The sequence below is a fragment of the Mus pahari genome, chromosome 4, assembly GCF_900095145.1.
Source record: "Mus pahari chromosome 4, PAHARI_EIJ_v1.1, whole genome shotgun sequence".
Classification (NCBI taxonomy): domain Eukaryota; kingdom Metazoa; phylum Chordata; class Mammalia; order Rodentia; family Muridae; genus Mus; species Mus pahari.
Window position 1 is genome coordinate 1859681 of NC_034593.1, and position 20000 is coordinate 1879680.

The 20000-nt window shown below is 38.1% G+C and overlaps 1 protein-coding gene across 3 annotated transcripts in view; it reads left to right on the plus strand.

Moving 5' to 3' along the window:
• Positions 1-20000, plus strand: part of Zfhx4 (zinc finger homeobox 4) — a 201244-nt gene that overhangs the window by 177121 nt on the left and 4123 nt on the right. For all 3 annotated transcript variants that reach the window (XM_021195658.1, XM_021195659.1, XM_029537196.1), the window contains exons 7-11: positions 5406-5539; positions 5744-5944; positions 6462-6579; positions 7372-12771; positions 19945-20000. The exon at positions 19945-20000 is cut by the window's right edge and continues 4123 nt beyond it. In XM_021195658.1, the coding sequence (XP_021051317.1) occupies positions 5406-5539; positions 5744-5944; positions 6462-6579; positions 7372-12771; positions 19945-20000 (5909 nt within the window). The remainder of the gene's footprint in view (positions 1-5405; positions 5540-5743; positions 5945-6461; positions 6580-7371; positions 12772-19944) is intronic.

Consider the following 20000-nt stretch of genomic DNA (forward strand, 5'->3'; position numbering starts at 1 on the left):
TCTCTCTCTCTCTCTCGCCTCCTCATGTCCATCCTTCCCTTCCTTTCCTTATACTCTGGAATTTGCCCTTTTTAAAGGCATCTATTTGAGGCATTTCTAACAAAATCCAGTAGAAAAGTTTACAGATGATTCAGCCTAAGAAGGAGGAAATATCATTGAAAAGGGATTAGGTGCTGGGTAATTTTGATCTTCTAGAATGGACAAATCCCAGTAATAAAAGCTACCGTCTTTGAAAACAAACCTTCATGTCATGACATTTACTTGTGCACAAACAAACCCTAGGCCAGCATCTGGTGTGGATTCCTATGGCTTTTTCTGTGTTTGATTTGGCAAATATATGGCTTCAACCATTCTTTGTATGTATGAGATGGAAATCTGTGGTCGCAATGAATATTACATTGACAACTTTTGCTGTATGTTATACCTAGTTTTATTGTGTTGGGCTCATTGAAACAGAAGTGTTGAAATGGACTCAAGCCTGTTAGTCTCAGGTACTCATCTATCCCTTGAATTCCAGTGACAGATGCATGATAAGAGCCTGGTATTCATGAGGGTGCTATTGGCTTTCACACAATGTATCATTTTCTTCATATTTAAATCTGAATTATCCCATATTTGGATCTCAGTCATTACATGCCTAAATTTTGCATTCTCCTCAACATGTAGCTGAAGGGTTCTTTCTTCCTCCTTAAACCCATTAATTCTAAATTTCTTACAGGAGTGCAATGAGAAATGTATCATTGGTTTTCACTTCTAGGAATCTGGTGTTGAGTATATGATTCTAATTTGATTTAAGCAAAGATGGTCCAAGGTGGACTTGAGCCTAAAGCTGTACTTCTGAAAAGATGCCACAGCAGCATATGAGCAGGTTAGCTCCTTAGGCAAATGACAGAGAATTTGACGTACCTAATGTCAAGGATAGCCCCATGAAATTTTTATTCGAAAAAGCCTGAAAACAGCAAGATAGCCAGGTTATGCCATCTAAGATGGATCTCATCAAAATGAGTAGCTTGCCAGTTTGTGAATGGTAGAATCCCCTTTATTTGTGTTTGGTGAACTCATACTAGAATAGACTACATAGCATTTCCCTTCTGCTAATCAGAGCAACATAGAAACCAGAAATATACTACATCACTGTTCACTGAGTGCTCCTAGATGAAGAACACAAAGCTTGATATGAAACATCTACTGTCTAGGACCTTTCCATGGATGGTAGAGGGAGGTATTTTTATTTGTGTGTGTGTGTGTGTTTGTTTGTTTGTTTTTTATTGTCCCATCTTACTTTGAGCAACACACTATATAGATGCAGGAGCTCTTGTCTCATCAATACAGTTTACTGCTCTGCATAAGTCATGAACTCACTTGCTCCCTAATGGCCCAAGGAGGAGTTGTTCTTTGAGTTTCTAATATAGATAAGGTTGGGGTATATGGAAGGACAGATCACTGCATAATAGCAGTTATTTAAAATAAATGTTATCACTGCAAAAATGCATCCCCAGGTACATTCAGAGAGAGCTGAAAATGAGCTCTAGCCAAGAGCCAACCAAAAGCAAATGTTGAGATGCAAATATTTAGCTTTGAAACCTTGCTACCTTTAAGACAGCTCTTGTTACTTAAAACTAACACAAACTTTAAACAGTCTGTGCTCTCTGTCTGAATTGAATCTCACTAGGTTGAAAATTTATTCCCATGGTTGCTGTTCTTTGTAAAAGTGTATCTGATTGTTAGATATCCACTTATTTAGATTCTTTTGTTCTTATATCAGCTATAATTGTCAAACAAATAAGAGCAAACTTACAAAGTAATTGCTATGTTAATGAGGTAGTTGGAAAAACACATTGACCCCACTTTAACCTCGAACTTTTCAGGCAGGAAGGAATTAGCACATGTCTGGACCAGTGTGTTAGTAAGCTGCTGTGTTGTTTCTATCATTAATCTGCAGGACCAGAGCTTTCAAAGTGAGACTTGGCAATATGTATGTTATATTTGCTGAAAAGCTTGCTAAGTCCTCATTTATATTGTCATTTAAATCTAGCGCCACTTTAGATTAATTATAATCCAAATTATAGCTCAGTGCAGTACAAGAATTAATATAGAGTTTATCCAGATTAATACATTTGCATTGAACATGTAATATGCCTCTGCCTTGGCTAAGGGGATCACTATTTAATAAGGGAGCAAACATGAAGAAAGATGGAAATTAACCTTCATTACTGCAATTAAAATTATCCTTCGATTCTAGTCTCATTAGAAAGAATACTGTGTTGGTAATTATAATTTAGAATTAAGTGAGTTGAACAACTTCTGTTACATCTGAGTTTTAAAGTATTCAAACTTTACCAAATATAGAGATTATAAGTAATAACTCAGTATTCTGATTTATTGTTTTTCAAGGTTCACTGTAACATGTGTATTATTGGATTTCCCTGCCTTGTTATGAATATAAACCATGTTACAGCTTTCTGTATTTTAGGGATTGAGAATTAAGTAGGTGCCATCTGAATTGAAATGAATTATGTTATTTTATATTAACAATGTCTTGCAAGTTGCATAATCCTGTAACTGACAGATAATCATTTGCTCATACATTTGACAATACTTATTTATAATTAGACTTCATTTTTTAGTTAAAATTCATTAAAATGACATTGTTCTTTGAGAATATTGTGGTGTCCTTAATGATACAAAATGAATTATGATCTCATTTCAATTCTTTTTTCTGCTCTAGGGTAACAAACAGGGTTTATTTCAAATGAAGTTGCACATATAAACTATGAGTAATCACTGAACTTTATCAAAAGCTTTCCTAAAATTAATTTTCCTTATTTAATACAAAGCATTTTTTCTAGCATAAGACAATTTAGAAAAAAAGGTCTCAGACTTGATTTCCTGCAGTTTACCAGGCAAGCTTTGCTATTAAACTTGACATAAATATGAACTCAGAAGAATGTATAAAGTGTTACTTATTGCCTGTCTATGTCACCTTGAAGAGCAGCCTCATACTCAAGAATCTGTTTGTCTTCTCACCCAATCTTGAAATTCTCTCCTTCCTTTATTATCCGGAATCATTAAATTAATGAGTATTAATGAGTATAAAAATGACATGCACAGAGTTAATTTTGCCAAACATTTACACGAATGAATTGACAAGAAAGAAAGAAAGAAAGAAAGAAAGAAAGAAAGAAAGAAAGAAAGAAAGAAAGAAAGAAAAAAGGTGATACCTTTAAAACATACTGTCTTCCATCCCTTCAACATACATGGAAATAACCTTCATGTATATTCATGGAAATGAGTTCATGACTGAATATATAGTAAACTTAGAAGTTTCTTGAAAGTTATTTTTAATTCTGTTATCTCAAGAGGTTTGCAAACAAATTGTGGGGATTATTTTTCAACTTGTACAGAGAATTGAGTCAATTATTATTTGATCATGTCTGTTTAAAAATGCAAAGAAATATGACATGATATTACTGTCATTAGTAAACATTGTTACTTACAGGACCTTTTAAAGAAAAGTCAATCAAGAGAAGACAATTGATAGACACTTGTTAATTTAAATGACAGTCATTTTTTACAAGTTGGTCAAACATTTTAACTAATTGTATTGTCAAATTTTATGTACCACATTGTTCTTACTTAGAAAATTTAGCACTTTAATTGTGAGAGTACAGAGTATATGCTATAATTGTTTTAAGAAATAAAAATAAATTTTGACTTCAAAATTAAGAGAAAACATCCCATTTGGGGACTATTAATGCACACGAAGTACTTGGATATTTTTAATCAATACAATGAGAGTTTTAACTCCCTATCCAATTTAAGTTTACTCATACACAAATACTACGACTTTTCAAATAAACAGAATAAAATTAAAGCTTCTCTAAGAGAATGAAATAGGTAAAATTATATCAGTTCAAATGCAAATAATTATTAGTATCAATATGACCTGTGAGAAGCTGAGCACATCTAATATTAAATAAATAAAATTATTGTCATCTTGTCAATTATATCCTATTTTAATTTTGGTCTCTTAAGCATTACTCTCATACATTTAATTTTCTACCTGAAAGCTAAATTTCTGAACTCATTTATATAGTGTAAAGCATTCATCTCTACCTAGAGCAGAATAAGAATAAGATTTTTTTTTCTATCTTTTTTTACCTTTTTATTTGGACTTGTTTCTATAACATCCTTGACCTCATTTTTTAAATTAAAACTGGGTTATTTTGTAATAAATTGAAATTTGTTCATTTATAGGAACTGTATGTGGATTGAAAAAATAATCAAGATAAATCTTCATGTGCAACATACAAGCAGATTGCTCTAGATGGTGTATCTATGCGGGGTCTGATAGCAATCAATGGTTTAGCTCCACTGCATCTCAAGATGTATTTGCACCCAGTTGTCCAGTGATAGTGTCCTCTCCCTGGAAATAATTTAGTTGCAAATTGACTGGAAGATGGTGAAAATTGAAAGTTAAAATTAGAAATACACATAATAAACAGCAGAAAAAAAAAGGTCAGATGATGCTGCGCTATGATGAGATTGGAATGGCTGGTAAATGAGGTTTTGGGTTTGTTGTGAGATGTATGTGACATGCCTACCCAATGTTGCTGTAATATCCAGCCTTGCAAAACAGGTTACCAGGCAAATTGCTATGCTGGGAAGAATTTTTTGTTAGACTGAAAAATTAGAATTGTTCTCCCCCCCCCTTTGATATGTATGACGTCCCTACACATTAATCTGCTCAACTAGGTAAATTTTTAATAATCATTAACACTAAATATTTTTGATTAATCATATTAAGCAGCTGTTTTCTTGTAATTCCTGATGTATTGTTATATGCATAGCCACCTGCTAAAGCCACTGTGTCACCTACTCAAATCACTAAGTAGCAGAAAGGAATTAGATGTTCAACTTTAGAATGATTAGAAACTTTGAATCCCATCATGATCTAAACATATTGTTTTAGTTTCTGAATTGTAATTCATCAACTCTTATCAGGTTGTGAGAACCTTAGGACTTAAGAATTAGAACAGAGCTAGAGCATTGTTCATGAGGCAAAATAGTGATTTTCTAAGTTAGTATTTGTGAATGGACGTAAATTTGCTTTAATGTGTTGATATAGGCATATGGAGACACTAGAGAAAACAATGTTATTGATGAAACTTTCAAGGCCATCTAGGGTTATCTAAACAGAAGACAGGAGTATGCTTTAAAATAGATGTGCAAATTCCACTCAGCTGACAGAAAAAAAAAAAAAAGAGTGCCTTTTGTGTTTTAAAAGTGCTTGTCTGTTTTTTGCTTAGTTTAGTCTAGTAGATTTATTGTGGCAGTTGTTTTATTTACTCTGATTGTAACATTGCATTAATAAATTGAATAGTTGTCTTCTTTTTGGGAATTAGAAGTAATCACCCCAGAGAAGGAGCTGAAAGTTGCTGTGACAGGGGCCTCACAGCCACTCCTGTTGGCCAAAGAAGACAACACAGGAACCAAAAGGTCAAAACCTACAGAGGACAATAAATTTTGTCCTGAACAGGTAAGTGGTTTTTCCCTTTGATTCATGAATCAACTTATTTGTTTCTATGTTCCTGATCATTTTAGAACCCACTAGCTTGTACACATAGACATCGTAACTGGCAATAGTATTATTAACTCTTGGAAATAGTATTATTAACAACCCAAAATGGTCATTTAGTGTAATAGCAGCTGATCATGGTCATGTTTCTTTGATCTTTTCCAGTTCTATCAGTGTCCTTATTGTAACTACAACAGTAGGGACCAAAGTCGGATCCAGATGCATGTCCTGTCACAGCACTCAGTACAGCCCGTCATCTGCTGTCCACTCTGTCAGGATGTCCTCAGCAACAAGATGCACCTGCAGCTGCATCTTACCCATTTGCACAGTGTGTCTCCAGACTGTGTGGAGAAGCTGCTAATGACAGTAAGAATGCCAAAGGCTGATGCAAAACTAATGGGACCTGTGTTACATTATCAATATACATCCATAGTGATGACTTTATAGACATTTCATTTCTTCTGAGTGACTTGGAGTTCTTTTATTGACTGTGCTGTAGAAGTCACAGTGGAGACCTATTTGTGGGCTTTCTTCTTTGGAGGAAAAAAATGAGATAAAGAGTATTGGTTGATTAAAGAAACATTTTGTGGTTGTTTTTGTAACAGTGAAATGACTTTTGTGGGTACCTTTAGCTTAAAAGGGTCTTGGTTATCATTATAAAAATCTAGTTCTTCAAAACTCTTTAAGCCATAGCATTAAAAGAAGAATATAGGATAATAGTAATATTGAGGCAATAGAAGTCCCTGTTTGAGTTAGAAAAATATAAGTGGGATACATATATTTTTCAGTATGTGCATATACATTCCAATATCCATATATATTCCAGTATATTGCTCAGTGATTTCCAGAGCACAAATAACACAAGTCCCTTTGGTGTTCAAAGGTGCCTGTCCCTGATGTAATGATGCCAAACAGTATGCTACTGCCAGCAGCTGCCCCTGAGAAATCAGAGCGGGACCCACCTACAGCCATGACAGCAGAGGCTTCTGGGAAATATTCAGGTATGCTTGCCTCCAAGGATTGAGGATACCACATGGAGAGAACTTTCAGAGCTGGCCTTGGGTAAAATTATCACTATCAAAGATATATATATATATAATATATATATATTCCCAAACCCTCATTCCCCCTGCAACTCCTCCTGTGTCCCTTCCACTTCTTTATTATTGTTGCATGTAAACACATACACACTGTTGTCCATTTAGTGTTGCTCATATGCACATGTATTTAGAGCTGACTACTTAGGGTTATGAACACCTATGAGAGTGTTCACTTTTAAAGAAAGCAGAATCTCTCTCCCAGCAGCCATTAATTGTCTGTAGCTCTCCATCCAGGGCTGGGAGATTTCCCTTTTGAGACCTTCACCATTCTCAAAGATGGTTTTTAGTGGCAAAAGAAAAACAATAAACACTCCTACCCAGAGTTTAATTTCCAAGGTCTATGTGCCATGACTATTTGTACCTGTCCTTGGACAATCCTACTGACACATTCTTGGCCAAGTGCTCTAGTTCACATACACCAAGTTTATGACCGCTGTTAAAGTGTTTAATGCAGTACATTGTAGTTACTTTTGACATGTATTCTTCTCTGTCCCTAAGTTCTTTCAGGTCAGGAGTAATTTCCTATTCATTTTATGGATATCTGGTGTAGTGTTTGTGACATGGTAGTTACCAAATCACATTTCTATACAGACTCAATTAAACAGATATCACTACGGGCTTGAACTTATACTTGCTGTCATTCAAGTGGTCAGGGTTCTTACCGGAAGATATGTCTGTGCTTTCTTCTAACAGGTGACTGCCCAGTGGATGACCAAAGCTTGTCGGGGCTTGAGGATTCGAAGGTGGGTGTGGAGATAAAGAATGAGGAACAGAAACCAGCAAAGGAGCCTGTGGAGGCATCAGAATGGAATAAAACAAGCAGTAAGGATGTGAACATCTCAGATGCTCTGCAAGATCAACTGAATGAACAACAAAAAAGGCAGCCCTTGTCAGTTTCAGAGCGCCATGTTTATAAGTATCGTTGTAACCACTGTAGCTTGGCTTTTAAAACTATGCAGAAGCTTCAGATACATTCCCAGTATCATGCAATTCGGGCTGCTACAATGTGTAATCTCTGCCAGCGGAGTTTCCGTACATTCCAGGCTTTAAAGAAACACTTGGAAGCAGGCCATCCTGAACTGAGTGAAGCTGAACTCCAGCAGCTCTATGCCTCCTTGCCAATGAATGGTGAGCTCTGGGCAGAGAGTGAGACAATGACCCAGGATGACCATGGCCTAGATCAGGAAATGGAGAGAGAATATGAGGTGGACCATGAAGGGAAGGCAAGTCCCGTAGGGAGCGACAGCAGCTCTATCCCAGATGACCTGGGCTTGGAACCAAAGCGGACCTTACCTTTTAGAAAAGGACCCAACTTTACAATGGAAAAATTCCTCGATCCATCTCGTCCTTACAAATGTACAGTTTGTAAAGAGTCATTTACCCAAAAGAACATTCTCTTGGTCCATTATAATTCAGTGTCTCACTTGCATAAGTTGAAAAAGGTTTTGCAAGAAGCCTCCAGTCCTGTCCCCCAGGAAGCCAGTAACAGCACAGATAACAAACCCTACAAGTGCAGCACCTGCAGTGTTGCATACAGCCAAAGCTCCACCCTGGAGATCCACATGAGGTCAGTGCTCCACCAGACAAAGGCCAGGGCTGCAAAGCTGGAACCAAGTAGACACCTATCCAGTGGGCACAGCGTCACAGCTGCTGTGAATAGCCCTGGCCAAGGGATGTTAGAGTCCATGAGCTTAGCTTCAGTCAACAGCAAAGATACCCACGTAGATGCCAAAGAATTAAATAAAAAGCAAACTCCCGAATTAATCTCTGCACAACCTACCCATCATCCACCACCTAGACCACCAGCACAAATCCAGATGCAACTTCAGCACGAGTTGCAACAGCAGGCTGCATTCTTTCAGCCACAGTTTCTAAACCCAGCTTTTTTGCCTCATTTTCCAATGACCCCCGAGGCACTGCTCCAGTTTCAGCAACCCCAGTTTCTCTTTCCATTCTACATACCTGGGGCAGAGTTTAGCTTGGGGCCAGATCTGGGCTTGCCCACCTCCACCACATTTGGGGTGCCAGGTATGACTGGCATGGCTGGTTCCTTGCTCGAAGATCTGAAGCAACAGATTCAAACACAACATCATGTTGGCCAAACTCAGCTCCAGTTTCTACAACAACAAGCACAACAGTACCAAGCTGTACAGCCCCAGCTGCAGCCACAAAATCAACAACCTCCCCTACCACAACAGCAGCAACCTCAACAGCAAGCAAGCAAACTGCTGAACCAAGAGCCAGGTAACCTGACAAGTACCGACTGCCCGCTCACGAAGGACAGGCCATCTCACAAGGAGGCAGAAGAGGCGCCGGAAAAGCAAGAAAAGCCAAAGCAAGAATTTATCAATGATGCCGAAGGACTCAAAGACAGCAAAGACATAAAGAAGCAAAAATCTCTAGAACCTTGTATTCCTCCACCCCGAATAGCCTCAGGGGCCAGGGGAAATGCAGCCAAAGCATTACTGGAGAACTTTGGTTTTGAACTGGTTATTCAGTATAATGAGAACAGGCAGAAGGTCCAGAAAAAGGGTAAAAGTGGAGAAGGCGAAAACTCTGACAAGCTGGAGTGTGGAATCTGTGGTAAATTGTTCTCAAATGTTCTTATTTTAAAAAGTCACCAAGAACATGTGCATGGGCAATTTTTCCCATATGGAGCACTAGAAAAATTTGCTCGTCAATACAGGGAGGCCTATGACAAGCTTTATCCAATTTCTCCTTCTTCCCCAGAAACACCACCGCCTCCACCTCCGCCTCCTCCCCTGCCACCTGCACCCCCACAGCCTTCTACTTTGGGGCCTGTAAAAATCCCAAACACAGTCCCTGCTCCTCTGCAAGCTCCACCACCCACTCCTCCACCGCCTCCACCGCCTCCTCCTCCACCACCTCCACCCCCACCTCCTCCCCCATCTGCACCCCAACAGGTCCAATTACCTGTTTCCCTTGACCTCCCCCTCTTTCCTTCCATTATGATGCAGCCAGTGCAGCACCCTGCACTTCCCCCACAGCTGGCCCTACAGCTGCCCCAGATGGACACCCTATCAGCAGATCTCACTCAGCTTTGTCAACAGCAGCTGGGGATAGACCCTAACTTCTTGAGACATTCTCAATTCAAACGGCCACGAACCCGGATTACAGATGATCAGCTAAAAATCCTGAGAGCTTATTTTGACATCAATAATTCTCCAAGTGAAGAACAGATCCAAGAAATGGCTGAGAAATCTGGCCTCTCCCAAAAAGTCATCAAACACTGGTTTCGAAATACACTCTTTAAGGAACGACAGAGAAATAAAGATTCTCCATACAACTTCAGTAACCCTCCTATAACTGTTTTAGAAGATATTCGAATTGATCCACAACCTACATCTTTAGAACATTACAAATCAGATGCCTCATTCAGCAAAAGGTCATCCAGAACAAGGTTTACTGACTACCAGCTTAGGGTTCTTCAAGACTTTTTCGACACAAATGCTTACCCAAAAGACGATGAAATAGAACAGCTCTCTACTGTTCTCAACCTACCCACCCGGGTTATTGTTGTATGGTTCCAGAATGCTCGGCAGAAAGCAAGAAAGAGCTATGAGAACCAAGCAGAAGCTAAAGATAATGAAAAAAGAGAACTCACCAATGAACGATACATTAGAACAAGCAACATGCAATACCAATGCAAAAAGTGCAATGTGGTTTTCCCCAGGATCTTTGACTTGATCACACATCAGAAAAAGCAGTGTTATAAAGATGAAGATGATGATGCCCAAGATGAAAGCCAAACGGAAGACTCCATGGATGCCACTGATCAAGTGTTGTACAAGCATTGCATGGTGTCTGGACAAACAGATACAGCCAAAAGCACTGCAGCTCCAGTAGCCAGTTCAGGCTCTGGGACTAGCACACCCCTGATTCCTTCTCCTAAACCAGAACCTGAGAAGAATTCTCCAAAAACTGAATATCCTGGAGAAAAGACAAAGCAGAGTGACCCCGCTCTTCCTCAAGGCTCCAAGTCAGCTCCCTCATCAGTACTGACTTCTTCAGAGCCACAGCAGGCATCCATACCCCAGCCTCCAACACAGCCACTAAGGCAACCCCAGCTGATTGGAAGACCTCCCTCAGCTTCACAAGCTCCAATCCCTTCCAGCCCACTGCAAATTTCCATGACTTCCCTTCAGAACAGTCTACCTCCACAGCTACTCCAGTACCCATGTGATCAGTGTACCATAGCCTTCCCAACCCTGGAACTTTGGAAGGAACACCAACACATGCACTTCCTTGCTGCTCAAAACCAATTCCTCCATTCTCCATTCTTGGAAAGACCCATGGACATGCCCTATATGATATTTGACCCCAATAACCCACTGATGACTGGACAGCTCCTGGGGAGCTCTCTCACTCAAATGCCACCACAGACCAGTACTGCCCACACTACCGCCCCTGCGAGTGTTGCTGCTTCCCTTAAAAGGAAATTGGAGGATAAAGAAGATAATAATTGCAGTGAGAAGGAGGGTGGGAATAGTGGTGAAGATCAACACCGTGATAAACGCTTGAGAACCACCATCACGCCTGAGCAACTTGAAATACTTTATGAAAAGTACTTGCTGGATTCTAATCCTACCCGAAAAATGCTTGATCACATTGCGCGGGAAGTGGGGCTGAAGAAAAGAGTGGTCCAAGTCTGGTTCCAGAACACGCGGGCTCGAGAAAGGAAAGGGCAGTTCCGTGCAGTGGGTCCTGCCCAGTCTCATAAACGGTGTCCATTTTGCAGAGCTCTATTTAAAGCAAAGTCAGCCTTAGAAAGCCACATTCGCTCTCGCCACTGGAATGAGGGGAAGCAGGCAGGTTATAGCTTGCCACCAAGCCCTTTAATATCCACAGAGGATGGGGGAGAGAGTCCACAGAAATACATTTATTTTGATTACCCATCTTTGCCATTGACTAAAATTGATCTATCTACCGAGAATGAATTGGCCTCCACAGTCTCTACGCCTGTTAGTAAAACAGCAGAACTGTCTCCCAAAAATCTTTTAAGTCCTTCTTCTTTTAAAGCAGAATGTCCAGAGGACGTAGAGAATCTAAATGCCCCTTCAGCTGATGCTGGGTATGATCAGAGTAAAACTGACTTTGATGAGACCTCATCTATTAATACGGCCATCAGTGATGCAACCACAGGAGATGAGGGGGCAGCAGACATGGAAAACACGGGAGGCTCTGGGGAGGTGAAACCAGCTTTGTCCCCTAAAGAAACCAAAACTCTTGACTCTTTGCAAAAACCAGCAACCACACCCACCACAGAAGTCTGTGATGACAAATTTCTCTTTTCTATCACAAGTCCATCAATCCACTTCAATGACAAAGATGGTGACCATGACCAAAGCTTTTACATAACGGATGACCCTGATGACAATGCTGACCGCAGTGAAACATCTAGCATAGCTGACCCCAGTTCACCAAATCCATTCGTGTCTAGCAACCCCTTTAAATCCAAAAGCAGTGATCGGCCAGGTCACAAGCGCTTCAGAACCCAGATGAGCAATCTTCAACTAAAGGTCCTCAAGGCTTGCTTCAGTGACTATCGGACTCCAACAATGCAAGAATGTGAAATGCTGGGCAATGAGATCGGTTTGCCCAAACGAGTGGTGCAGGTGTGGTTTCAGAATGCCAGGGCAAAGGAAAAGAAGTTTAAAATTAATATAGGAAAGCCGTTCATGATCAATCAAAGTGGAACAGATGGCACTAAGCCAGAGTGTACCCTCTGTGGGGTGAAGTACTCTGCCCGCTTGTCCATCCGAGATCATATTTTTTCCAAACAGCATATTTCCAAAGTGAGGGAGACCGTGGGCAGTCAGCTTGACCGGGAGAAAGATTACCTTGCCCCTACCACCGTTCGACAGCTGATGGCCCAACAAGAACTGGACCGTATAAAGAAAGCTTCCGATGTGCTAGGCCTAACAGTACAGCAGCAAGGCATCAGCGATAACTGCTCGCTCCATAGTATCAGCTTGCCAGCAGCCTATTCTGGACTCCCTGGCCTTCCTCCAGTCATTCTCCCTGGAATGAATGGTCCTTCCTCCTTGCCAGGATTTCCACAAAATTCAAACAGTAAGTCACTAAAAGGAGAGTCAGTTTAGCTAATCAGGTGGTAATAGGCAGCCAGTCACACGTGACCAAGATCAATGAGGACTTACATATCCTCATTTCAGTACTTAAAACTGAAAAGTTATTCAAAGTATATATAATGTATAACATAAATACATGCACATATGCATGCATGTATATGTCTGTGTATATATACATGTGTATTCATATGTGTATATATACATATATAGTATGTTTATAATAGTATGTATTATTGGGAGTCGTTGGTAGCCAGGAAGTAGGTAAACCTGAACAAAGACGGAAAGTCAAGTTCACCTACAGCAGATTCTCAGAAATGGGTCATTTTTAGCATTACCTAGTTACCTCTTAGATATATTACCTTATTTTAATACAAATGTGACATTTGTTTTGAATATTAAGAAGATGAGACATTAAAATATGAACTCACTGATATTTTAATTTATTTTATTTGCAAGAGGCATGATTTTGTTTGTTTGTTTTGTTTTTGTTGGCACTTTTTGGTTCTTGTTTTTGTCTTTGTTGATTATTCTCTTGCCCCTGAGATTCAAACTTCAGGGTTCTTGTGTCACAGAAATCTACTCATCTTGTACCTCTCAAGTAATGATGCCTATATTGAAATTTCAGTGACGAAAATGTTACTTATGCAATCATTTTCAGGTTAGCATGTTATGAAACTGAAGGTTTGTAGCCGCTATTTCTCTTGTTATTTCAGTGAACTTACAACTCAAGAAATCCGTATTGCTTAATACCTTCTCTCCTCCCTTCTTTCAGCTAAGCTTTATAATCAAGACATAACAAAATGATAAAACTATTTGAGGTAGCCTCAAATACTGGATCTAGTTCTGTGTTCACAATAAATGGAATTCTTGAAGATTTTTTTAAGAATAGTACATATAGCAGTCACATAACTAATATTTAATACCAATTATACATAATCACCTAAAATATAAAGGCATATCTCTCTTATAATTTGATTTGCTTTTAAATTTGTCAGTTTTTTTTTAAAAGATTGTTCTTATTTACATTCTTTAGATATAGCACTTGCCAATGATATGTATTTGTAAAGTTCAGAAAGAATATCAGGAATGCTTATTCTCAGTATTACAAATTAGACTTTTATTTAAATTTCAGTCTTCTAGTATCACCCTTCTCTAACAGAAGGCTAAGTCATCATTGTGATCTTAAGTTTTCTTTATTCTAACTTAGCTCTGAAGACTTGAACACAGTAACATCTGATGTCTGTTCCACCATGCTGCCCAGTTAGTTCCCTATCCTCCATCACCCTGTTGGCTTTAGGTGGAAGAAGAAGAGAAGCATCTTCAGTATGTCTTCCATTAGCTCTCCATCAACTCCTCTGGTCCCAGAGTTATTACCTGCCTAATTATGTAGATACTCTTGGGACTAAAAATGTTAGAGCTATAACACAATTTGGTTGTATTGTCATCCTGTTTTATGTGCCACGGTGACTTTAATTAACATATATATCTGATATAGAAATCCATGATTGATCAGTTACAGAAAATAGAGTCTTTAAAAACCAACTAATATTGTCAAAGCAATTGAAAGATCTTTATTTCACATGCCAATTTTGACTCATGGTGACCCTGTCATCACGTTTGTATATGGTAGTCACAACATTGGTTTTTCTCTGCACTGAGTCAGAGGCCTTTGCTAGGACCATTCTGTCAGTTGTCTAATACTAGAGCCCAGAGTGCCCGTATGATCAGAGGAAAGAAGAAAAGAAATATTTATGAAATGAAGCTATTTTTTCATGCAACTCTACCATAATAAAATTTATATCTTTATCTGAAATTTATACCCCTATTTACAACTATCAAAATTGCTGGGGAGATATTGGAAGCAGATCCTCTATAGCTAAAAATGCAGTTAAGCCCTCCAGGTACCCAGGAACTCAGTGCTTCATCTCTTTCCGTATTAAATTGTGTAAAAAAAAACAAAACAAAACAAAACAAGCAGTGAGTGCTGTAAAGAGCAAAGTTCCACAAATGTTGCTGGCTACTAGAATCTGCAATTTCTATTGAATTAGTTGTTTGATTCTGAGGGATTTTAGACATGAGCACCAGAGAAGAATCAACAGGGCACCCATCTGATAGCCTGAGTTCCAGCACTTCCAGTCTACATCTTTTGTAGGTTAATTTACCTGGTTCTGAATGCAGAGTATTTTAAACACCTCATGGAGTGAAGCTGGCAACTCCATCTTCTCATTATCTTCCTAGAGTATTACTTTTAATGAACTATGTACATATGTTTCATAGTAAAATGTAGACACCTAGCAAATAACAAACAAAAATTATTTCCAAGTAAAATGTGTCTGTATTTCTTTTTTCTGTTATTATTTTTTTCTGTTATTATTTTTATTGGCAAATTCATCACATGTAGTGTTGTATTTCATAAAAGCAACTTAATCAAGTATATCAAGTATATTAAACATATTCACCCCTCCACCCCCACCAAACCCCCCTCTCATGCCTTCTTCCTTCTATTCTCCCATCTGCTCTCATATTATGCATACATACATGCATACATGTATATATATATACATGATCGTGTGGCTTTACATAAAATCTAATATGTTCTAATGAAAAAATAGCTGTGTCTGGCTTACTTTGCTATTTAATGAATTAATGACCTCAGTTGCTTTTATTTCCCAGGAAAAGCCTTAAATTTTATTCTTCTTTATGGCTACATAAAACCCCATGTGCATATATCCTACACTTTCTCTATTTGTACATCTTTAAGATCAAAGGTACACTGAAATCCAGAATGGCAATCATAAACAATATCCCCATCATTGCTGGTGAAAATCACTAGAAAGGAGGATCTTTATGCAAACACACACTGCTGGCAGGAATGTAAGTGAGTGCATACAGTATAGAAATCAATCTGGAGGACTCAAAACACTAAACACAGACTTACTCTATGACCTACGTATGCCACTTCGAGATTTCTACTAACCAGACATAGTAGCCTAGTTACTTACATGCCCATCAACAGATGAATAGTTATGCCTCTACTTCTTATAAGCAATGGGTTCATATTATACTTTATTGACTGTATTGCTACACCATGAAATTATGACATTTTATCTTAGACCCAGGCTAACAAGGTTTAGTTATGGAAAACGAAAGTCATTTTACATTCCTTTAAAGGAGGGTTTGTAGCTTTTGAGCTGAAAGAAGTGCTAAAACACACTCTAGGAAATATGAGCCATTTGATAAGTGCATGCCTTTGTCAGTGGCTGTATCCCAAATTTGGTTACTTGCAATTATGTGCTGAGTTCTGTTCACCAATCTCTAAGATTTCATTTTAAACACTAATTTTCCTTTACTTTTTGTGGAAGGATGTTGCCAACCTCCAATAATTATTGAATTTCCTTTACTTCCAAGATATCTTCTAATTATTTATAGACTAAAACTTAGTAGAACTTAATTAGAAGGGCTTGCAAGGGCAGCACCGACTATGTATTCCCAGTCCTAGTTCAATATAAGCATTGTTCAGTTTTTAAAGTAAATTGTTGGTAGTGTTAGGGTTTTTTTTTTCACATTTTTATAGTGTTTTGCTATTGTGATGATTTGCAAAGTGAGGAAAGAACAGTAGAATGTTATATGCTTATTTACATAATATCCTGAAAAATATTAGAAACTCAAAACTTGCATTTTATGCTTAGGCAATTGATTTCACATTTCCCAAAAAAAATTCTAGAAAAATTACTTGACTTTCTGATTTTAACTTATTTATAATTTTAAAGCCAAGTCTGATTTTAAATATTTCATTAGTGTATGGAATTACAAACTACCCTAGTTCTTAATGGACTTTCTTTCTTTAAATATAACCCAGGCCCCCAGGCATTATGGGCAAGCACTCTAGTACTGAGCCACATTTTAAGCCCCTCAAATGCGAATACAGAACCTACCTTTGTTTTAATTTACAAGCACATTTGGTGTGAGTCTTTGTAAGAATAACACCATAATAATTTTGGCATGACTACCTTTTGTACTTTTGTCCCATGTTCTTAACTACACTTAGTTTCACCTCAATAATAAACTTTTTCTCTGAATAGAAGATTGCTTTTAAGTTCATTCTGAGACATGTATATGTGTATGTATATATATATATATATATATATATATATATATATATATATATGTGTGTGTGTGTGTGTGTGTGTGTTTGTGTGTGTGTGTGTATGTACATATGATAGATAGATAGATAGATAGATAGATAGATAGATAGATAGATAGATAGATTTGATTTTTTGAGACAGAGTTTCTCTTGGTAATCCTAGCTGTCCTGTAACTAACTATATAGATAAGTATGGTCTTGAACTCACAGAGATTCTCCTGCCTCTGCCTCCAAAGTGCTAGGATTACAGGAGTGTACCACTACTTCCCAGGCAAGCGTTCATTTTCTTTTGGAAGAGTTGTGTCTTAGTCAGGGTTTCTATTCCTGCACAAACATCATGACCAAGAAGCAAGTTGGGAAGGAAAGGGTTTATTCAGCTTATATTTCCATACTGCTGTTCATCACCAAGGAAGTCGGGACTGGAACTCAAGCAGGTCAAGAAGCAGAAGCTGATGCAGAGGCCATGGAGGGATGTTCTTTACTGGGTTGCTTCCCCTGGCTTGCTCAGCCTGCTCTCCTATAGAACCCAAGACTACCAGCCAAGAGATGGCACCAACCACAAGGGGACCTACCCCCTTGATCACTAATTAAGAAAGTTCCTTACAGCTGGATCTCGTGTAGGCATTTCCCCAACTGAAGCTCCTTTCTCTGTGATAACTCCAGCCTGTGTCAAGTTGACATAAAATTAGCGAGTACAAATTGTTATTAGGAATCAATAGATAATTAATTCAGATAAAGCCAAAGGAAAGGATTATGGAATAAGATTATTGAAAAGTAACCTTTTACCATGTCAAATGAAATTTCTAAAACCTCTGATAGGAGACAAAAAGTGGGGAAGGATCTATTGTAAGACTAGATGAAAGACATGGTTCTAGTTGGCTTATATCTCATATCTCTAGTTGGCTTTAGTTCTGAGCTGCCATAATTTATTCTGTTCACAATTATTATTTTTCCTTCTATTTTTTGTTGTTTTTGGTATTTGGCATCTAAACTTTGGGCTATCTAGTTTTACAGATATATTATCTACTGGGAAATTTGCCATTTTAAGAATTGTGTCTGCTTTATCCAAAAGTTTTACTGAATAGCTGAGTCAACGTATTTATCAAGATATGAAATTCCTAGAAACGCATTGCTATATTTGACTATGTCCAGTAAAATTCCTCCTCTAGTTTTCTAAGACCCCCTTTTACTTCATCTAGATTGGACCATTGGGATCCCATCTAATGAGAAAGTGGGAGTTGACAGTAATTAATCTGTCTATGGTCATAACTACAAGTGTTGTTACTCATGTCTCTTAGGTCCCTTATACTGCTGTTGTATTCTCATGAGAGAGAAGAGGTCGACCTAACTATTTCATCAGATTTAAGATGGGAAATGTTTAAGTGGAAGGGAGTACAGTTGCTGAAGCTGAGGATGCACCCTTGTATTAGAATGATCGGAGAAGTAAGCTAGCTCCTTTATGACCACTGTAACTACACAAAGTCAGCTCTTCTGCCTGGTAGAGCTTTTGCCTATCATTTTTAAGGCCTTGCATTTGATTGCTAACACTATCGGCAAATATAATTTAGTGTAGAATAGAATCCTTACAGTAATAGTAATTTCATTGCTTTTTTCTTATAAATAAATTTAAGAACATAAAGGTTCCAGATGTAGTAAGTCAAGAGAGGACTTTACCTCCAACAGCAATTTAGTAACTGTCCTTAGCACTGAATAGCAAGTTGCATTAAGCAGTCTTGAATGCAGAGTCTCCTCATTCATTCCCAGATGACCCCTATAAACCTTAATCCACTTTCACTGTGAAATCAGCTTGAATGAGTCAGCCAAGTCTTGAGAAGGGTGTGGGTACTCGATATCACCTGATATTGGTTATTTTCCAAAGAATTTTGAGATGTGTATATAAAAGAATTGATTCAGTATGATGAGAATATAAACCATGAATGGTAGTTATAAAATCTAGTCTCTTCTCTGGCTCTTCTTATTATTCAGAGCTAGTGATGTGAAGTGATCGATAACCTTATTTATAAAAGTTCATTGTTCAGCATGTATTCTCCCTAGCCATCAAGGATATTAGGAGACCGATTTCTAACATGGCAGAACCTTCTCAGAGATCTCATAAATAAGACTATAGAAACTGTTCACAGTCAGACCTGAAAAGAGATGGGCATGGACAATAAAATAGGAAGCTTCTAGTAGTAAGTGAGACTCAATAAAATGGGATGATTATGATAATGATCAAGATGGGATCAATCACAATAGGATATATACACACACACATACGAAAAGCATAGACTCCCTATTATATGCATAATAGTTGTATTCAACTACGTAATCCCAATCAATATACTCCAAATTATCCCAGTATTACATGTAGTCAATAATAGAATATGAATACTATGCAAATAGTTTTGACATTGTATTGTTTAGGGGGAAATGACAGGACAAAGAAATTGACATAAGCTCATTATTGATGCTATTTAAGATACTTCTTACTTATGGTTCATTGAATTCATGGCATTAGAGCCAGTGTATGTGACTGAATGTTAATCCTATGAAGAACAAAGAAACTGGTTTATTTTTCATCTAGAAGGGAAAAGAGAAGTTCGTACATATTTACTTGTCTGGTTTCTTAACATCTACATGTTGCATTTGGCCAAGAGGTAAGACTAGGTCCCCAATTACAAGGTGATTCTGTATCCTAGGAAAACTGCCTGTACAGCTACACATTGTTAAGTGCATTTTATTCACCCTGGATTGATTCTATCAGATTCTGGTGACTCCATTACACTCCTTGTCCTATCTATTTGGTGAACTCCCTTAGTTCTAGAACAAAATACATATGTCTCCCTTTAAGATTCTCTTTATTCTTTCTAAACTAGCTGGTGACCATGGACTTTCATATTTGTGCAATGAATCTTTTTGAATGTTCAAGTTCTCTTTAGGTGTTAAGCATGCAGACTCCTGGTATTGCTCATGAACTGACTGACCCTGGATGTATCTCTCTGTTGTTTTCAGCATTAACACCTCCTGGTGCAGGCATGCTTGGGTTTCCTAGTTCAACTACTTCGTCT